This window comes from Bombus fervidus, chromosome 12 (assembly GCF_041682495.2).
Source record: "Bombus fervidus isolate BK054 chromosome 12, iyBomFerv1, whole genome shotgun sequence".
NCBI lineage: Eukaryota > Metazoa > Arthropoda > Insecta > Hymenoptera > Apidae > Bombus > Bombus fervidus.
The window spans coordinates 6,106,673-6,129,711 of record NC_091528.1 but is presented as its reverse complement, the minus strand read 5'-3'; the positions used below and the strand labels follow the sequence as shown (position 1 = coordinate 6,129,711).

The 23,039-nt window shown below is 33.7% G+C and overlaps 1 protein-coding gene and 1 long non-coding RNA gene across 2 annotated transcripts in view; both read right to left on the bottom strand.

The window, feature by feature from the left end:
• Positions 1-472: 472 nt before the first annotated feature.
• LOC139993150 (uncharacterized) lies at positions 473-7,809 on the bottom strand. Its single transcript, XR_011801300.1, has 2 exons — positions 3,030-7,809; positions 473-1,087 (listed from the first exon to the last, which is right to left on the bottom strand). It is a non-coding gene; the product is annotated as an uncharacterized lncRNA (long non-coding RNA).
• Positions 7,810-10,146: 2,337 nt separating this feature from the next.
• The window catches only part of LOC139993123 (extracellular serine/threonine protein CG31145), a 93,906-nt gene continuing 81,013 nt past the window's right edge, over positions 10,147-23,039 (bottom strand). The window contains exons 4-7 of the mRNA XM_072014572.1: positions 21,647-21,739; positions 21,174-21,478; positions 17,748-18,021; positions 10,147-11,363 (exon numbers count right to left, since the gene is read on the bottom strand). Of these exons, the coding sequence (XP_071870673.1) occupies positions 11,162-11,363; positions 17,748-18,021; positions 21,174-21,478; positions 21,647-21,739 (874 nt within the window). The 3' untranslated portion in view covers positions 10,147-11,161. The remainder of the gene's footprint in view (positions 11,364-17,747; positions 18,022-21,173; positions 21,479-21,646; positions 21,740-23,039) is intronic.

Here is a 23,039-nt window from a genome sequence, read left to right as displayed (position 1 = left end):
TCTGTGAGAATTGGCTGCAGGAATGACAGTAGAAAGGGAGGGGGATAGTGTTCAACAAGGATAGACAATGCAAAGGGCCATAGAAATAGATGGCGTCAGCGATGTTTCAGGAGAATGGGCTACATGAGCGTCAATAGAAAGAGACAGTGATAGTATGTGACGAAGATAGACGATACGGGCGGCAACAGAATGAGATAGGTAAAGTGTGTAACAAGGACAAACGTCCGATTGGAGTATAGTTTTTCTGTTCAATTAAATAGATTTTTTAAATTATCCTTGGTCATTTCTTGGTATTTCTGAATCTTTCGTATTGTTTAGAAAATTTATTTGTTTATTTATTCGATGGTTATTTCCATCGATGATATGAACATGAACGAAATTTTTCTAGTCCCTCGTATATGAATTTGTGAAGATGGCGAGGAAGAAGGATTGGATGCGATAATAATCGAGGCTAAATGACGGTAAAATTCTCTTTGATGTATTGATTTATTCAATGAAATTCAAAAAATATGCAATAATTTACATTATGTTTAATTTTATAGTTTAGTAGTATGTGTTACTTATAAGCTTTGTTATATTACATGTATAACTCCTTTAAATGTGTATATTATTTAATAATAACGTATATATTGTGTATATGACAAGTAATTACATACATATGAGCAATATGATACAGAGAATATAATATAAAATTTACATTTGCATTACTGAGAACTATGTCACGCTACTAACACTACTAATATATTTTTCATTATAAACAATTTAATTCTACCTTATGACCTTTCATTTTATCTATAACTATTTCAAAAACATAGCTAGACGCAGCTGCATGATCACGCGATGTATATAAAAGTTTTTTCTAAGGGACACTTGCACGAGGACGTGTCCATTCGAAGAAGAAACACCGTTTACTTTCTGCGAGTCTTTGCTGATTATGTAAACGACGCGTTAGAATGCATTCCATCCAAATGTTCGACATTCCTGTGGAAACTGCACCTTTCAAATGTTGCGTGTGCTACTACGTACAATCCTTACAATCTTTCAGATCCTTTTTTAATATATCGTCCTTTTAAACGATCATCGTTGTCTGCAAGAAATTAGCATTTTCAGGCTCCTCTGATGTTTCTTTCTGTGAAAAGGAAATGGATCCACGTGAAATTACGTAAAAATGTAATTTTCATCATAAAAAGCAAAAGTATTGTCAGATTATAACGAGCATTATAATTGTTGTTGAATTAGTTAAGTTTAAAATGCCTGATTGTATTTTGTATCTTACATGTTTTGATTTTGATTTTTAATAGAATGAAATTAAATAAAAGTTTCAAAAATTAAACAATTTAACCCTAAATTACTATGGTTCCCATGGTGTAAAGGACAAGAGGAACCAGAGCGCTGGGAAACATAAAAGAAAAGTTTTATCTTTAAGGGAACTTTGGAGAGGAATAAAGATTGACAGAAATTGTAATTTAGAGTTGAAGAGGAATTCTGGATTTTTTATCGTTCGTTTTATCGGTAAATTTAATTTTGTTAACGTTCGAGATTCTGGGAGGAAGTAAAACTTGACAGCAGCTATGATTTATAGTTAGGAGGAATATTTATTCGAGATATAATTGGTAGATTTAGTTAAAATTTGTTGAGATTTCATTTAAGAGATTCAAACACTCTATGATAAGATTTAGTGAATTAATTGGAGAATATTTAAAAGCGGAGAAATTTTCTTATTTAATTTAATATCATTTGTTAATTCATAAAACATTGTAGTTTTTAAAAGGGAACCTAAAAAAAATTTCACAAAGATTTCTGATTTTTCCAAGATCGTACATAATATAATATTTATGTGGAAAAGATTTAAACGATACGCCATTTTGCAAAAAGAGGCAGAAAGAAATAAAGTTCTCTTAAGCGTTTTACGTACGCGAATTTGATATTTTTTCTTTGACTTCTGATTTCAAACTAGAACTGTATTACCCACTTTTATAACGTGTACATTAATGGTTAATGAGGAACTTGATACCTTCGCTGTTCCTATTTCTTTCCATCTACGAAATAATATATCGTCCATCTAAAGTTTTGATCAGAAGTTACTTTCAGTTGCTGTTTGACATTTTATTCTGACACGACAATGAATTTTTAAGTTTTAGAAAAGAGGAAGAAAAATTCGACATTTCAGCTGTATGTGCGTGTGTGTATATTATTTTTAGAGTAACATCAACATTTTTCGATTTCTGGATAAAAAGCATTTCTATACGTAAACAATGATAAATTTGTTATTTTCATTGGTACTTCCTAGTATTTAATTAACATTCAAAAGAATGAATTTATTAAAACAAAAACAGAACATCATATCGGTATTTTGTATCTTTCTGAGGGAAATAACTTATGCGCACTGCTTGTCACGATTATTAGAACATCTACTAGTCGCACACACTTGCTGAGAAACTACAATAAATTGTATTTTATTTAGTATTTTATATTGTAAACCGTGCATGATGCGTTTAAAATAATTAGAAAATAAAATCAGAGAAAACCATACGATATATATCAAATATCATAGCGTATTGTAATGCTCATAATCGACAGTGTACGCATTCGTGTATGGCCACTGAATATCGAAAAATTTATACTCATGAAAATATTCTATACATCTAGGAATATTTATTCATAATTATATCCACTCTGTCTTTTAAAATTATTCTGAAATTGAAGAAAAACTAACCATACACGCGCATACGTCAATATACCTCAAGAGGTTCAGGTAAAAGAATTCGATAAAACCATGAAAATGTATGCTTTGTTACGATATTGGAACTTCAACGTTTTACTATATGATATTTCAATTTCCAGAATGTCAAGAAGGAAGAACGAAGAGTTTAATTAAAAATATTATCCATGTAATATACCGTAGAATATTATCTATATCGAATATTCAATATCAAATATTTTGGAAAAATTGTTAACTCTACGGGATCGATAAACGAAACTCGATGGGATGGATCTAAGGGTAGATTAGTAGTAGATGTTCGTTCTACCGGAAGTTATTATTTGCAAGGCGTCGCGAGATCTCAATGATCCCCTCTGGAAATGAAAGTTTGCTGGATTTTCGAAAGACTAACGGGAGAGGTGTGTTCCGCCCGAGTATTCCTCAATTTTCGAAAAGTTTTCAGCGCGGCGCTGCGTGGAAATTCGCCAGCTTGCTGCCTGCAGCGAAGACAAACCTGAAACACCTCGAAATTGTGGCGAAATCATTCCAACGAATTGCAGGAACGTTAACATAAACGCTGTGTGTCTTTGAACGAAATCGCGCAAGTTTGTTTCCTCGTGACTCGACGTCTGATCAGCGCCTGATCTTATCTACTTAACTTTGTAGTAAGTAGCTACTTGCAATTGAACGAAAACTGGAATTGTAAGAGTTATATGACTGTATTTCTTACAAAAATAAAGCAAATACAATACTTGTATTTATTTAGAGGATTTTCTTATAAATTTAATTAAGCTAAACAAAACATTTACGACTAGTAAAATGTTTGAATGTGAAAGCAGACTATTCCTAATTGAAGTGAAACAGGAATAGGTGCTGACAGTGAAGAATTGACTGATTGTACTTTTTATAAAAGTAAAGCAAATAGAATACTTGAATTTATCTAGAGGATTTTCTTATGAATTCAATTAAGGTAAGTTTTGGATATTTGAATATTCAATTATTTTTTAAATAAAACGCTAGATTATTCTGTAATAGGATTTTCTGATAGTCAACAAGGTTTCTGTTTAGTTACTAGCATGAAATGTCAATATAGTAACGTCTTCATAAATGATTTGATGTATTTGAATATGCAAAGTTCGAATGTGGCAGATCAATCGATCACGGTAATCAGATTGAAGGGAAAGCTGTTTGGAATAGGAATTTGCGAAGAACAAAATGTTTCTAAAGCCGTAAGTATATTTTCTTTCTATCGAGTCGAGATTCTCAAGCCGAACTTTCAACATTCTTCTTTGGAAATTCCCCGTTTCGACATGCTTGGTTTAGATCAAAATAACAGGTATAAAATATTCAAATTTAAAATATTTTATTATTTGAGTTGCTATTGTTAATATTATAGAATAATTTTATTAACATTATGATTTATTACAATATTATAGAATAATTTAATGTTCAAGTTTCAAATGCTTCATTATGTTAGCTGCCATTATTAATGTTATAGAATGTTTTAATATTCAGATGTTATTAATAATATTTAATATTCTATTATTTATCATTTGGAACAACTATATCTCTGCATCCTAAATGTTATTGGTTCTAAAAATATGAAATATTCTATTATTTAGTAATTATTTAATATTATTTGGTAAGTAGATAAAACAATATTCTATCGAAGTTTTACTCGTTTAATCATGTCTTCAATGATATAAACTTGTATAAAAATTTGCAGTCCAATAATTATTATAATATTACAGTATTGTAGGATACTTTAATATTTCTTTAATATCTCATTCCAAAACTAGTTGAAAAATCGTGAAGTATCGTTCGATACAATTACATCTCTGTATCGTAGACATTGTTGACTCCAAGGGTATGAAATGAAATAGTAGTTAGTTATCCAGGGGCGACTTTTCTTCCCTCGGACAAATAAAAATCTATATCAGAGTGTAAAAAAGAGAGAAGGAAGAAAGCAGAAAGTTTGTTGGACTAACATTTCTCCCAGTGAGAAGAAAGTTGAGAACGTCGTCGAAGATCACAAAGGGACGAACATTAAGGGGTTGATTTATGGGGAGCAGCGAAAAACTCACGGTCCAATGCGCCCTGATAAACATTATCCACGTTTCTCTTCGATTCTTTCTTCTCCTTTTTCTTCGATTTCTTCTTCGTCTGCAACCTCTTCCACTGAGGATTCAATTTGTAGTTTAACAAATTTCAAAATTTTCTGATTAATTTCGAGAGAGTGATGATACCAGGCTAACGTGGATATAATTGAAGTTTCGAAAAATTAAGTTTATTATGCGGGGAATATTAAACGACGTGCCAAGATAACCGATTTATGATTGAAGAATGCTTATTAAAAAGAAAAAAAGAAAAAAAAACATTGTAAGTGCGAAAACAAATTTTTCAGGAGGAAAAGAAAACTTATGCATTAATGTACTCTAAATTTAGGAAAAAAATTGTATCTGTAGAAAATCCTGTATGTGCCATTTCTTAGTTGTAAAGAACACTCCATGATCCATTCATTTAGATAGATGTCATTCATTTAAATATACAAAAGCCAAGAAACGATTAATTAATGTTTGTTCGTACTTATATTTTTCTCTATAGAGGCGACGTTGTGACAGTTTTGCAAATTGTATTTAAATTCTATGTTACGGTATTTTAATTCATAAATAGAACATTTCCCAATAAAAAAAAAAAAAAATCAAAATTTTTCAATTTTGGCACTTACAGTGTTTCCTATAAGCACTGTTCAATTCTTCACAGAAATTTTATAGATTTATACACCTTGTTATCTTTCTATATATGTATTCAATATATTCCTGTACCATTATCTATTCCGAATTATATATTTAACAGTTTCTTCTTAATTATTAACGTAACTATTATTTATTAACATATTCTACACGTTGTAACCAATATCACTACACAATTATTCCTCATGTATCTTCAATTTTAATTTCTTTTTATTAGAGTTTTCACACTTTCGATCGTCGATGATTTATAGTCTTGAAAAAAAAAAAAAAATTCCAATTGGAAAAAATTGGAATGGAATGAAAATTAATTTGGAAATACAACAATATAATATAACGATATAACTGTGTACTTTTAGAACAACAGAAAGCAAGATTTATTCATCGAATAAATATTATATTTGAATATTATATTTGAGTATTTCTGTCTTTATCAGAAGAACGATTAGAGAATCGTCGAATTAAACGATATAGAGATATCTACATTCGTCTAGATGGGAAGTTCGAGCTGTCAGGAAACAGACGTTCTGGTCAGGACGTTTAACGTCATAGGCAAAGCCGAGATTGCGTAATTAACAGGATATATCCTTCCCAATCCAACCCTATGTCGGTGGCAAGGGGTTCCACGTCTTGCAAAGGGGGATTGAGATCGTGTTACGGTCCTGTCGGTTACAGGAACCACTTGCTAAAGCCGCCTAAGACGACTACCAAGATTGATTGGAATCCCGAGTTCCACACGAGCTCCTTTGGCCACGGAATCGATTGTTTTTGAATTGTAATCCCTTTGATACCCTGCCAGTGCAGCTGCTGCAGATTTGATAAGGTGGCTTTCAAGTTAAACGAAAGAAACTGGTACAAACGACCAATTATCATACGTAACGTTTTATATATTAGTCGCCTGTAACTGGAGTTTTCTTTGCTTACGACGACATGAAATTATGATACAAATTATGGTTTACTCTTATTGATTGTAACATGAGGAATAGTAATTGTAATGAATAGGTTGATTGCATGAGATATAAAAATATAATGACAAGATATGTGTGTTAATTAAGTACACGAAATGGAATTTGAGAAATATTGTAGATATATGCAATGCTTATATATGAATATACGAATATTAATGTTGAATATCCAAAAAATAAACGGATGACTTAATTTCACAAACTCCTTTTTCGCGAGAACACAGCGAGTTCCAAGATGAGTTTACAACTTTAGTTGTAAGCAAATATTTTCCAATCTACGGACGCAGACGAATACAGATTCTTGATGATTCAGTTAATGCTAAAGATCGCATTAAATATTACGTATATCGGGATTTATTAATATAACGGATAACTGATCGAAATATTCTTTCAACATTTACAAAACGCACGTTCGAAGTAAATGTCTTGTAACTTCCATAAACGTAAACTCGTTATGATTATTATTATGATTATCGCGTTTCATTGCAATTAGGACGAAGTTTCAACGAGTTTTGTATGACATAAATAAAATATGCATAAAAGCTTTCTATAAAAATATGTTCATATACTTTCGTCAGCCACTCTACGTAATTATAAAGTTAAAACGAACAGAGAATAACGAATTTCTATATTAAACGCGCCATTAAATTCTGTTACCTAATTCTTTGACGGTCCACAGGCTCCTTCAAATATTTTCGAACTCTCTCCAAATATTTTCAAACCCTACAACAGCGTCGTTTTCGCGTTTTACCATTGAACGAAGTAAAACTCCCGACACGATTATCTAATAATCCGTTTTCGTAAATGCATCTTGATTAAAAGCACGGACAGCGTAAGAAATGGAAAGTTTCGAATGGATGCAGTTCTATTCGCGCGGTTTTATTGATCTTTCGCGAAAATTTGCCGTTTACCTTTGCACGTGAAGGTGGAAACTTCGTTCGTGGAAGGCGAACTTTCGTAAGAATAAGGGTAGCAGCATTGTGAATAAAGTGCCAGCTTCCTAGAACTTACACGAGTCGACCTGTATCGCCACGTGGAACGATCTTAAGGAGAACACTCGCAGAAAAATATTATTTCCAACGAAGATCATCGTCGTAAAGAAAGTTCCATCGGAGATATCTTCATGGATTGGTCGATTCACGCCATAGAAATCGACAGAAGTGGCATTATCTTTTTATTTAACTTGGACTTTGGTCGATTATGATTTACAAGCTTTCTTCGTTCTTGATGAAAAATCGATAGCATGATAATTGACAAAATAATTTTTGTATCTTTTGCTACTTGAAGATTGGTCTATCGCGATTCACAAGTCTTTTTCGTTGTTAACGGATAATCGAAGGCGTAACTAAATTATTATACTTAAAAGATAAAAAGGTTAAACATTAATAAAGCGATAAAAATTTTGTTCTTCTGTTCTTCAAATTTTTAATCTCTGCAAAAAATAAAGAAAAATGAAATAAATGTGATTCCTAGATCGCGGATATTTATGCAAATTCATATTTGTATGTAGATAGTTAAAAAAAAGAAATCTAGTTAGAAAATTGTTTTAACTGGTGTACGTTGTATGTATACGTCGAGGTAGCGGAATCATTTAACGAAATACACTTTGCAGCTCAATTTTTAATTATTTTCTTGAAGACTACGTCTCTCTCGTTCTATTTATTATTACTATTACTTACTTACTTTTTTAATCTTTAGATTATTTTGCACATATTACTCATCATTTTAGATTACTTCCACAATTTTTTAGATTAACCACGTTATTAAGAATCTTTTGTACTAATTTCCTCAAACGTCGCTTCTCATCTTTCTGACAACTTCCACAAGTGTTTCGTTTCGTGTCATCAGTTTTAATTGCTCTATTTAACATCATGTCACTCGTTCCACAAACTATTTTTGCGGTTTAGTTTAAATTAGTCACACTACCAAGTATCTTTTGTCCTTGAAAATCTCTCTGGAAATATTCGTCAATGTTTTACGTTCCTTCGTCGTCGATGAAGAAGAAATTGAAACCGATTGGTCGATGAGTTTTGTGAAAAGAGAAACTAAAATTTCGATGGAGAGTCGAGTCATGGTGTAGCACAAAAACAAAACGTTTCAGAGAACGTGGTTAATAATGGAGACTACCAGGCCGGATAGCCTGGAAACTCTTAAATTCTGGCGCACGACGTAATTAAAAGACCTCCTGAATCTTTCAGATTCGCTTAATGAAACTCCGGGAAAAATTGATTTTTACCCGGTTGCTTTGTTTTCCTTTCATTACCGGTGTCTCTTTCCCGAACGATGGAATATCGGTTAATGCACTTTAATCTGAAATCCAATAATTCGAATACTGTTAATACGTAGAAAATCGCCGAGGTAACGGAAAAATGATCAGGCGTTTCTTCCTTTTATTTTCAACGATCTTTCGTATCTATCATAGTAAAAATTGTAATAGCGTAAGTACGCTGTTATTTAAAAGTTTATATAGACACTTTGGATGGTTTGTAGTAGCAATATATGAACATTAATAGAATATATAATATATGAATATATAAATTGTTTTTTAAATTGTTCATTAAATATATAAAAGATATAAATTAAGCAATCGATAGATGGAAACACTACTTGTTAAATTTAAATTTAAATAATTCAAATTAATGTATTTCGTCAAAGTTTCATAAATATTAAGCTTCATTAAGATTTTTCTACATATTGCTGGTTGAATCGTAAACTTGAAAGATTAATGACTATAATTTATTCATAAATGTGAAACAAGTATCTTCTTTATCGTATCTTTACCGTAGAGACCCAGATAGTCTGGGAATGAAGAAACTTCACAGAATTTTATTATAAATTTTGTTGGAAAATTGTTCCGTAATTTGTTTAACTTTCACAAATGGCAGTATTTCAACGGTTAAAATCAATTTTATTGCGTTATAATATAATAATAAAATAAGAATACATCATTTTACCAACAGATAATTCTTACTTATGATTCTGTTGTTAAATTGCTAATAAACATAAGCAAGTGTCCAGGTACTTTTAGTAGTATACTTAAAGGAAAGTACTTGAATTTATAATATCTTCTTGCCGAGAATTCTGTACTTCTTCTAAGCGTGACGAAGAGCAAGGAAGTCATAGTTTGATCGGTAACGTTGTTAAACCGGCAAGTTCAACATGATATTTAAGGTCCTGGACAGAAGTTTCGAAACTTTCTAGGACATTACAATATTAAATTGTGCATAATTAATATCGGAAAACTTTTTATATTTATCTTAGTTTGTTTAAGACTAAGTTTAATTTGCGGAGTTACCAAAAGTGGGTAGAAATGAAATTGTATCAAGCACATATTTTGTTAATAGACCGCGGATTTTTATGTAATTATGGAATATTTCATGATGCGGAAATTGTACAGAATGCAATATGTGATAAAAATATATAAAATACCTGAAGCACATTTAGGTTCCATTTTTTATCGATATTCACAAAAATATGAATTTCCATAAAAATTCGAATGAAAGATTTTAAGTGTTTATAGCAATGAGAGAATAATTGCAAGTTTACAAATGGTCTAATGATATTTAGATAAAATTTTAATAATTACATCAAATTCTTCGTCGAAATTCTTTCCCTGAAAGTTATGTAGAAGATCCACAGTACGAATTACTACTTGAAATGAAGGAAGGAAGTAACGAGGAGGGGATTTCGATGGTTCTCAAGACTGATGCTAATGAAAATACATCAAGGGTTAGTTCAACAGAGCTTTTTTTCTTTTCCTCATAGCCCAAAAAAGAAAGAAAAAAAAAAAAAAAAAATAAACACTTACGAGTTACAGGTGCACTTTGGGAACATTCACAGTAGTACATGCGTACGAAAAGCACACTTTAAAAAAGGCTGCTTCCACGCACACGCATAGCGTTCGCCACGGAAAAAACACACTCTCTCTTCACGCAATTTTCTGTTTCGCAGGTGAAAACTGGATTCTCGTAAAAAAGTCCGACGCTAGATCGCCGAGCAGGAATTGCGTTGTGTCATCGCGAGGAACTGTGGCTCAGAAAATCGTTCGTCTCGACCAGGTAAACGACAAACTCAGCGATAAATCGTCAACCCTTGGACCTCATCGTTGAGCGAATGATCCACGAATCCTAAGGAAACCAATTTCTCAGCCGACCGAAGTAACAGGTCCGTCGACTTGAGCGATGAAAACGCAGATTTTGTAAAATATCCACGGCCCTGACAAAAGCGATATCAATTTCCTTCCTTAATCTTATATACACAGAAAGCAGGGCATTTTATATTTTGATCTTAACTCTCTTTCACGTGCGTCGCTTATGATACATACACTATGTACAGCCTCTTTGTACAAGTCTCTCTAAAATAAAAATTAAACGATAGAATAAAAGAAATTAACATTATTCTGCATTAGAAGACAACAAGAGTAACAATTTCGTAAAAATCTACCAAATCAAATCGAAGCGTAATATTTGTTAATTAACGTTGATTGGTAAACAACAAAGTATCTTGTCAAAGATAAGATTCACTTGACAAGAAACGTCTTCCAAAACCATGAAATATATCGTCTTCGATCTTGTTATCGTTCGATTGTTCATCACTAATCGTTTCTTTTCTTTTTCTTTGTTTTTACATATGTCCTCTTTACAATAAACTACACTCTATCAGCGTTAAAAATTTCTTAACTAGTTCTTTTTTTCTTGTTCGTATCTGTTAATAAGAAGTTTCTTTTTCACTGGCACACGAAACGGCTAGGATCCAGTGTCTTCGGTTTTTTCGTGGACGACTTGACTCGAGTCTTCGCGATTCACACAGTCTCTTATCGCTTGGAGAATCACACGCACCCTCCTGTCCAGGGCTGCGAAATGGGGTTCCCATAGAACTGGAGCCACGGGATCCTTCGCCATGCTTCTTCGTAACGCCTCGCTCAAGGGGTCTGGCCCGTTGTGAAATCTGAAAAACAAAAAAAAAAAGGAATGTTTCAATTTCTGGCGATAAAAGGATTTAGTTCTCTTCTCTTATTCCTTGTTGATATGAACTCCTAAGTTACAATGAAAACATTTAAGCACGTGTTACAGCCAGACTGTGGATGTTTAGGCAAATTTATATCTTTCTGCCGAAATAATTAAAAAATAAAATCTACATAGAGATTTTATCTATTGAATAAATACTACTTTCTCGTTTTTGGGTTTATTTAAATGATAGCAGTTTAATAATAATCACGATGTTCGAATATTTTAGTGTATATTAACGAACAATGAATCATTATTATTAATCGCCAACTTCTGCTCTAATTTCTCTTCTATAATCGTTCGCCACCCTTCTGTTGAATTTTCAATTCTACATTTATCATACTTTTATCATAGTGAATTTTATCATTTTAATACACTGCATTACTTATCGGATCGTTTGACATTAATAGAAATTTGTTATTTATATAAGATTTCATTACATTAAAATACAGATTCCATTAAGTATGATAATATAATTTCATAAATATAGAAGTCTAGACCTTATTTGATAATTCAATTTTAATACGAAATATGGAGAATCGAATTTAGAAGGAACGGTATTAGATCGTAATATGAAATATTCAACTTCGAACGAACCGTGCTTCACTAAATCCTAAAAAAGCATTCTACAAAATAAAAAATAATCCTAGAATGTTATACGTAAAAAAAAGCTTAAAATTATATATGAAGCAAAGAATTCTTTGTTTCATCTACAGAAAGATAACGAATTCTTTGGCCTATAAAAAAAAAGAGGAAGAAGTATTTAGAAAATACATAAACGACCTAATAGAAATGGATTGCTAACGCAAGAGTTAAATAATACACGATAAATTGCAACGTTGCGGAGCAAAGACCCAGAGCAAATTTGAAAACCCTTACGGGACTACCTTAACGCTCTATGTCTCAAACTGCTTAAAATAAAATCCCAAAGATAAATCTTTTCTCTCTGGACGGAGGTGGTAGAATATTTGAACAATTCGTTCATGGTCTGTCGCCGAAATTCTCTTTCAAAAGACCACGCCACTGTTCTCTCCCTTCCTCTCTCAAGAAAGACCCGGTTGATCCTCGGTTTTCAATATTCACGGGGAATCAAAGTAATTCGATCGTTTTTAATAAACATGCAAATCCACGGACGTAGAAGTCGTCGGAACTCGAAAGATTAAAAACGTGACCCCTTCCTCTCTCTTTCTTTCGTCTCGTCTCTGTCTGGCACATTGATCAGCGAGCTCGAGCGTGAGGCGACAGAAATTTTTCAATAAAAATGCAAATGCCCGTAATTAGAAGTTGGTTCGGCGGTAAGACACGTATCTTACTATCTATCATCGAGAGAACTTCCCACCTTCGTTTTGCCGCGACACCTTCTCTCTTTTTTTTTCTTCCTATCTTTTCCTTCCTGTCCCATGTTGGAAAAATTATTTTTCCGGTTTGAAATTTTCCACATTGCTGGAACCATCCTGCGAGATTTCGAGACGCGGTGCGATAATAGAGGATCTGACTCTTCCTTGCGGAACAGGCAATGAATAAAGTATCGACTAAGCAAACGGCTCATAGATGGTACTTATGGCGTATGTACAAGGTGAACTATTTGATTTTCAGGCTTCTTGAACGAGATTAGGTACATTTTTGCGGTGCTTGGTCGATGATCTTTCGTGGATCTTTCGAAATCTTTCGAGACTTGCTTTCTTCTAACTCTCATTCATTCCTCGTGTCAATCTGACTTGCTTTTCCGATAAAAGATCGTATTACTCGGCTACATTTATAGAACAATTTTCCTGAAACTTATTGGCTTTGACGTGCGAATGAAGCGTCATATTTCTAAAGGAAAGTCAGTGTGAATGTATGTGAAAGACAAAGAGTAAAATTAGTTATTGTTCTTTTCATTTCATTGATGTTTTACCACTGTATCAATTTGACACATGACAAATATATATTTTGATTTCTTTGAGAAATGAAATTACATTATTAATATTCTTACGCGTGTTCACGATTTCGTTGATACTGTTTTTGATTTTTAATTGTTTTTTAATTTCTTCTAAGTGGCCGCGACTAAAGAGAATGTGTTTCATTGCAAAATTTTGGTTACATAGGGTACATCTAGCTACAGATTCTTTTGTAAGTAGATAAGTTTAGTAGATAAGTAGATAATCTGGTATGGCTAATTATCGCACGCGTAATAACCATTTGGTCTCGTGTGTTCAGTAAACTGGTATCCGGTTTGTATTTATATTTATACCCTTCTGCGTTTCCTCTATGTCTTGCTGCTGTGAGAGTTCGTAGTATAATCGAGCTTCTTTGAAATAGTCAAGAGTATTTTTATCTCTGCATCTATTTAATCTCCTGCACTACTAAAAGTATCAAATGATTTGTCAATAGCATCTGATTGCAGCAGTTGCAGAACTGATTTCTTCGACAGATATTCATGGCTAATTCTTCAATGTCTAAGTCTGTATCTTATCAAAGTTATTCTCTTCTATCTGTTTATGTCGAAAATGGAGATTTTTTGGTACAAGTTTTGTATTATATTGTGGAACTTGGGTCGGTTGGTCGAGTTCCTTATCCTATTTCATTCTTCTTTTTTTGTTGTGGATCGACCTAAAAACGTCTTAAAGTCTTTTTTTCTTAAGCCTTTTTATCGACTTCTCCGTATCATTAATTTTTAATATCAGATAGTAGAATTTTTTTCACACTTGGAGATTGAATTATCGACGATTTACAGAAAAGCGAAGAGAAGCATAAGTAAAGAAAATGTTAGGTGATTACATATGATCGATTGACATAATGGTTTTTCAACGGGACACCCCGTATATGTGGGTTTGTGTGTATACTTAAGGGCATATTCTGGAAGAAGCACGCGGATAAAAGTATTTTTCTGGCTGGCTACTTCTCGATGTCACAGGGGAACGTAGAAAAGCACGCTGCTCTTCGCCGAGAGAAGGATAAAGACTTGATCGAACAGCTTTTATACCATTTGAACGATTATGGTCTTCGAGGGTATTGATGATCCTGAACGACAGATCCTTTTAATATTTACTGAATCGAAACTCCAACAGAATCCCATCTTCTGAAACTTTAACACATCCTTTTAAACAATTTTTAAAAATATAATTATATTATAATTCACACTTTCACTGCTATTCAGTTATTGCAATAATTTTGTTTTAAAACAGCTATTGTATTTTTGGTTTTATTTAGTATTACAACATTATGTAGTGATAATTACTCGGTGTTGTTATTCATTGATTTGATTGATTGATTATTATTATTATTGTATATATGCCGTTATATAATTGGATTGAATATTAAATAGTATTGGATTAGTCCAAAAATTGGAAACTTCTGATATCTAGTGAGATTAAGGAAAAGTGAAAAAATTCTGGAAAGAAAATTTGTAAAGCTATTCGATATATACATATATCGTAGTATATCTGAACATACCGTTTAATAAAAAATTTTTTTAAACCAATGGAAATGAATAACCTTCAGTTTTTTTTTTAAATTTCTCTATGAAATTTCAAGGAAACTTAATAATTATCAATGAAGCTAGGAGATAGCAATGCTATTTCTAATCAAAAAAACATGGAATGAAAAATAATAAACGTAACGATATATGTAAGAGGATATCGCTTCTGGGGAAGGAAAATTAGATTTCAATAGTAGTGAAAGTGTCAAACGATTAAATTTTATCTTTCTCAAACCACTTACAAGCGAAAGAAAAAATGGTGTACTTATACTACTATAAAAGCTGTTTCGTTTCCTCTTCGCCTGCATTGTTATTACAGCGCATAAAAAAGGTAATAGAGAAATCCTATGCTCGATAATATGAGAAGAAATTACGAACACGATCTTCGACATACTGTTATTCCAGCTAATCAAATATCACGTTGCGTTATAAATGCACCGATTTCATGAAATATATTTGATAAGAAGGGTACACTATCGCCCTATATGTGTTTCGCATTAACGCAGGTTGGAATAGTTGAATGGGAACTAAATGAAAACGAAATCATAATGAAAGAGAAGTAACCATGACTGACACGATGAAGTAGCTGCAATGAAGTACCCACAGGATGCAATTATCCTATAATATCAGGTTTAATGGACAACGTGTGGGCTTCTTCAATGCGTCTTGAACGACCAGCACAATTTCATTCAAGAAGATACTCTCTGTTAGCTATGTTCTACGATAATAAGCAACTAGATCAAACGAAAACGAAATTAACGATACTCTGGGTTCGATTTGCTCGTATTATTACACGATTATTAAGAGAAAAATAGTTAACATAATTACTACTCTACGTGAAGATGAAAAGTCATGAAACATAAAAAATACTGTAGCCACGCGAATAGTAAAAAGCAAAATATGACGATTCACTTTCACGAATAGAAACATTCTGTGTGTCTTGTTTCTAATAGGTTTCTTAAGTTATTTTTAGAAGTGGAATATTCGAGACACGTTCGAATCAAATTGCAACGTGCGCTAGTAAATACACCGAAACCCAAATCAAACCCAAAGAAACATCAAAGAATCTAATAGTTGGAATTATCTTGACATTCCCACTATTTTCATAAAGAATTCAACAAATGAATTCCGAGCGGCAGCATATATACATAACAACTCAAGATAAATAGCTGAGCAAAAACGAGAAGGATAACTCGAGGCCGTAAAGGTTTAAAGAAATCAGCGAATCCTGGGAACCGAGATCCAGATTACCGCGTGGAATTCAATCTGCGAAACGAGTTATCTCGATTTTTATCGAGACAGTGGCAGGTGTCGTGCTTGTAGAGAAACACGCGTGCCGGAGATTCTGGCGAAGAAGATATCGGCTACCGGTTTCGACCTAGCGGACACGTAACGACGGCCTAAGCAGCGTGTCGGACAGATCGATAATCGTTTGCTGTTATCGTGCATCGGTCATTTGGTGCACGTACATCTACACGTACGCTCGCGGACACACACTAAAACCAGGTACACATTCGTGGAAATGTGTGCACGCGTGTGTAGCTACGCGTGTCGACGAAATCCGCTCTCGTTGAATTTATCGCGGCCGTAAAAAGCCTGGTCCCCGTGAATCCGCATCAAAGCGGAGATTCACGAGCGATGCTGGCGACGGCCAATTCTGGTAAAACGTTTCACTCCGAAATCCGCCTTATCCAGCCCCCCGGGGCCACGGCTCGTAAAGTTTCCCCAGCGTTTCCCTTTTTCGAAATCCGCCGAGAGGCCATCCAGAGAGGGGAAGAGAGCCCCGCTCTGAATTGTAAATTCGACCCAGATCGATCCTCTGCGCTCTCGCGACACCAGCTCTCGATACGATCGTACCCACAGCGTCGAATTAGAGCCACGTCCAGATCCACGATCTTGCCTTCGTTCTATCTCCTGTTCCCTGTGGCATTGTGTCGATTGGAGAAATTAATAGGAGATCGGATAGACTGATTTATGGGTGGAGATGTGCAGGCGAAAATCGAAATATTTGATGGATTTGTTAGAAAGAGTAGAGACTTCTGTCTATACAGTGGCTACAGCTATTATTTTTACCATCGTTGTGTTTATCATAGCGTTCATACTATCAATAATTTGTACACACTGGTAAAATCGAGATACATATTGTTATTATAAATTTTCTTCTTCTTTTATGTTTTATGTAGCATCCACATGGTGATCATTAGCGACGATGTTCGAGTTGTGTGAGTTAGATTTTGTTGAACATATTGACTTCCTTAAGGTAGTTTATTGTATTTCTTATATAGTCACGTGATATTAGAGTTTTGCCTAGTTTCGTGTTGTATTTTTGTCTTTGATGCTTTGTCCTTCTACACTCATAAGGTATGTAGTCAGTGATTAATGGTTGGTCTTGACATAGGAACAGTGTGATGGAACTGCTTTTTTGATTAACTATTCGTGCGTTATTTTTGAGTATCCGGTACGCCAAGCCAGTACATTCCTTCCTTTTCTATTCATATCGTTGAATGGAATTTTGTTGCTAGAAATGTTATGCTACGTTGTAAACCTTTGCTCCTTCGGTTAAAGTTCAGATTTTCTTCCATTCTTCTTTTATTGCTGTTTTTGTTACTTTCATAATATATACACACACACCCACACATATACACATATATGTATATTATAAATAAGAGTGTATAAAACTTCAAGTATTCTACTTATGAATAGGAATGTCAAGCAAATCCTACAAAACAATAGAGTTCCCCTACGTAAAGAACGTGTTCGCAATAAAACGAATTTGATACAATAATAGGAACTGGATCGAAATTATCCAAATCCAAGTTACGATAATCAATTAGGAAGAATTTCTATAATACTGAAAGAACTTACTTTAAAAGGGTGCTTAGAGTTGTTTGTCTGATCATGCAGCACTGTAAGATGGGGGCCAAGATAGAGATCTCATCGTGGAAAGCTCTGCCAAAACCTCTACCGTGATCCAAGTGCAAGGGGAACGTGTTGTTGCCGAAAATCTTGAACGTCTCGTAATGGTGTCTGTCCATGTTTCCCATAAGGAAGTCTAAGACGGCCATGTCCATCAGATCCAGCAGCCTGCGACCCTCGTGGTATGGTGGAATTTCTTTTACCAGGGAACAGTAATCGGAATCTGAAAGCATACAAAAATAAAATATTACTAAGTTTTAAATTGTGTTTATTTTACAGAATATTAAAATGGTACTATAGCGTGGGAGGTTGGTATTGAACGAAGATTCAACTAAACTTAACGAAAATCAATTAAAACTTAAAAGTATTTCAAACTATCGCTTTTCACCGTGAAATTTTAATGTCCGATGGATATATATATATATATATACATATATTATGTAACCAGGTTATACATGGGTTATGAGAGCTACGGAACTTTTACATTTTTAAAGCTTCAGACTATCAAATATTCAGCGACCCATTCGATAATATATTCTTAACGATGGTAGTTTCTTTAAAGCTCTAAGTTTCAATTTATAGCTTAACATTTAATTAATATATAATTAATTATTGATAACAAGAACTACTTCGAAACAAATGCTGCAATAAATATTGTCTAAAATATACGTATAGAGTGACTTGGGAAACCATTTGAATACTTATAGAAAAATGTTCTATTTATGCGTATGATATGTGTAGTATAAAACATTTTGAAATTATCACTGTAAGCATCACACGTCTGTTACGATCATACTGTTCAAATTTCAGACCAATACGAACATGTATCGTCTATTTTCATGAGATTTCTATTTGTAAAGCAATTTGTTCACAATCAAAAAATTGAAACAACTGGACTCGTCATATTCTTTCCATGTGCATTTCGAAGTCAGTAAAACGAAGTCTATAAAAAGTTATCGTTAGAAGCAGAGAACTCGCCACCTTAAACCAGTTTTTGTTTTATCTCGATACAACACCTGGTTCCAGAGATATCGCCGTGCGAAGCAAGTATAATTTTTAATAATTCGATATCTCTGTCTCTATCGCACTCACATGCCGACCTACCGCAATCCAGATACCGGTACAGCGAACAGTGAATGATGCTGATTTAGCGTTTTTTCACTGCTACTATTAAATCGTTACGTACACAATCCTTCGAAAAAGTAGGTCACGGCGATTTCCACGAATTTTGACTGTCATGAATCTTATCGCTGAACTATCGACTCGCGATATCCCGGGAACCATTGAACGTATGTATCGACTTCAAACAAAGTGCATTATAAAAAGAGCGTGCTCTGCTATGTACCGAGTATACCCAGTGGAAAATTGGTTGGATATTCCGGATGGATTTTGCAACCGGTTAAGACGGAGGGATATGAATTTGATCGAAAAACAATAAATGTAAAATTGTTTTAGAAAATAGATTATTTTTGATTGATAATGAAATTATAATTTATATTAACACGTCTTGCGCTAGTCACGAAAAATTATCTATGTTTATTTGTACACAACCGTGTATACATGTATATAAAATTATTCAGAAGATAACACTAAACTGACGTAGCTAATATTCAGAAAACGACACCAATAATTGGTGAATAGCATTTAACTTAGAAAAGAACTGACGTTTAGATGAAACAAGCGGTTGCGCCAGTAAAAGTTCAGAAAAAGATGTAATAACAAATATGACGTAAAATCGTGGTCGTAGTAAAATGCACAAAACTCGTCGTAAATATGAAGAAAAACATCGCCGAACTATGCCAGCGACAGTTATAGATTTTGAAATAACGTAGAACTACATCGTCGGCAACCAGCCAAAAACTTATAAATGACGTAGAACTACGTCAGTGGCAACCGGTTATAGATTTTGAGGTGACGTAGAACTACATCGCCAGCAAGCAACTACGGTGGCGAACAAAAGAATGTTTATAAAATAAGAAATATAAAGACAACATAATTTTGCGAATTAGATTTATATTTAATAAAAACGATGAATAAATGTGATATATATCATAAAATAAATGACTGTTATATCAATATTGAAAAATATTTTGGTTAGTATGTGGAAAAGGATACACCTCACCGGTTTCGATAATCTTGAAATATATTGCCAAGGTCAACATACTTAAACTTAAAAAAGCTTCAGTACAATTTATGTTACGACTATACTTCACTCTGGAGTAGACGGATGCGTTTTTATATAGTCCAACCTAAACTTAACTCATTGACGAGAAATACGACTATTTTTAATATCGTATAAATAAAAGAGAAGAAACGAACGTGCTAGAGTAGTAAAGTGATATAATTAATGAATCTGTTGCTATATGAAACGTTGCACTATGTCTTCACCTATCCATTCGTCACTTACATACAAATAATAACTAAAGTCAGCAGATATATACACGTCGCTACTTGGCACCTATACCGGTACAACTCAAAAAATATAAACTTTAGAGGAGGGTTTTTTCCTTTCTTTTTTAAGCAAATACACAAATTACATGAACTAAAATAAATAAAACTACATTTTTTACAAAGAAATCTTTGTGAATCATTTCAATGTCATTGCAAGACTGACTTAACACAAGCTATGCCAGTATTCGCGAACACATTACAACCTTCCACTTGTAGCGTCACAAAACAACTGAGGATGAGTCAGTGTCGCTGTAAAACCAAGATCAGGTTGATAGCGACGTAAGTAATAATTTTTCCTTCTAACATAAAATTGAGGGCGTTATAAAGATACCGTTTTATATGATAAAAGCAGAAACATAATGTAGGCTTTCTTTTTGATAAAAGAAAATATGAAATTTGTCGAGTTGTTTCATTATCGTTGCCAAGCAGCGACATGTCCTCAACACATAACCTAATAACAAAAGTATATTTGCTAGCATATACAAATAATAATAAATCAAGTAGTAATCGAATTTACAATATATTTGGAAAATGGCATTTGCAAAATGGAAACAAAAATTAATTCATGACGACCGGATACTAATCTGACGTAATTTACAACTTGTTGATTTATCCTTTTTTATTTATATTAAAGATAATCAGCATCAATGAATTAAATTTAAATTGAGCTACATATATATATAATTTAAGTTAAGCTATATATATATAGGGATAATATAACCTTGACGACGTATTTCAAGCTCATTGAAATCAGCCAAGTGTGCTCAACCTACATAATTACAAAAATCGTTGATACAGAAAATTATTAAATCCACATCGCGTCAGTTTTCATTTTTCCTTTGTTCGCTACTTAAGGATGACTTAGAACTTGTAACCGTTTGTGAATGTGTTAATAAACTAGATTCGAGAGAAGAAAAATCTCACCGTGCTCCCACTGCGCCTTCTTCCTCTTGTGATAACTCCTGCGCCATGGATGTCGCCAGGCCTTCCTCGCAACGAAAGATTTATCCGGCAAGAACGCGGCGAAGCTCCCTTCAAGGGTGTCCGGATTTCCGCAAATCGCGTGCGCCGTATCGCAGTAATAACTGCACTTGCCGTGGAAGCAGATATTACCGGCGGGGCTGACGAAGAACGTCTTCAGCAGCTCGCCGTCGGCGATCTGATAAATCTCTGTCGTTAGGTTCAACGTTCTACCGGTGACTGGCATCGCCCTTCGGAATCCCAGTAGTCTGCAACAGCGAATCGTTCGATGAGGGCAAATTTTTCCACGCTCATTCCTCTCGGATCCAAGAAACTATACCGATAACGTTGATTCATCGAAGATCTTGTTTTTCATAGATCGTCTTTTTCCTTTCTTTTTTTCTAATAAAATTTCGATCGATAGAATACTTGGTTACCTGTCCAGATGAAACGCTGCGATCTCTGCTGTGTGTCTCTCGAAGTCAGTGAAATAGAAGTGATTTGGTAAAGTTTGCTGTTCTCGTGGAAACCTGGTACATTAATGAGAAAAAAAAAGAGATAATATTAAATTGTTAATGATTCAGAGGAATTGGAATAAAAAAACTTTGGTATTCTCTTGCTACGAATTTAGGAGGTTTTTCATACAGATAGGACGCATTAAAAATTATAACGATGTAAATCGAGGCTGAGAAAAATTAGAATTTTCACAAATATCGTCGCTTTGGTGGCGTAGTTAATTAAGATATAATTAGATTGCGGATGTTTATGCATTTATGGAAAATTTAAATATGCAAAAATAACCAGAACGCATGTGACATTCAAGTAAAATGTGTAAAATATTCAAAGTAAAGTAATCGTTATAATTTTAACGGGCGAATCACATTCCTATTTAGTTTCCACTTCTTTATATAGTTTATAAAATTACGAATTTGCATAAATTGACACGATTCCATAATTTGAACAAATATGATGCATTTCTTATAACGATAAGCAGAAATAAAGCATTAGTTTATGAAAAATAGTAATCTGATTTATGCCACTGTAATTTTTAACTAGCCACAAGCTTCTCAGAAAAATTATTGCAGTGCTATTTACACTTCAATTTGTTTGAAACATTGGAATAATAAATAAACGACAACAAAGAAATCTGATTCATACATTCAATTTAAATCGCAAATGAAAGAAACGTGACAATTATTTGGAAACTTTCGTAGAATAAAAAATTCAGGTGTATCTGAGTCAAATCAAGAAACGAACGTTAACCTAGAATAACGTAGAACGTATTATCAGGTGGAAATGTTTTTCGCGATTTTCCACTTCGATCGTGGGACTCGTGGGAAATTCCTTGTTTTCTCGGAAATATTTTCCGGTTCAAGGGCATCGTCGAGACCCAATGAGAATGCACGAGCCTCTCTCCACGTGGAAAAAGAAAAAAAGAAAAAATACACGGAAGAGAAAGTAATTTCCACTTTCATGACAATGTCAAAACACTCGCGAAGAACTCTTCCCATAATTGAACACGACAATCTTACTTTATCATCTTCATTTTTCATTTTCACTTTCTCGAGGGAATAACTCACGCTTTATTACCACGTTCTGACGATTGAATTTCATTCAATCGAAATTTCGTAATTGATTCAAACCGAGATTCAGATAAGAGAGGAATTTTCATCTCGGTTCTACGATCGTTTTCGTTGCCTGAAAAATGTTTTGCTCGTTCAAGGCCGTAGCACGTACAGCTATGCGACAGTTTCGAGATGTCGGAATCCAGAAGCAAGCGATTTCTCGAGAAAACATAACCCTACAGAGAAAGAGAGGAAGAAACGGTTT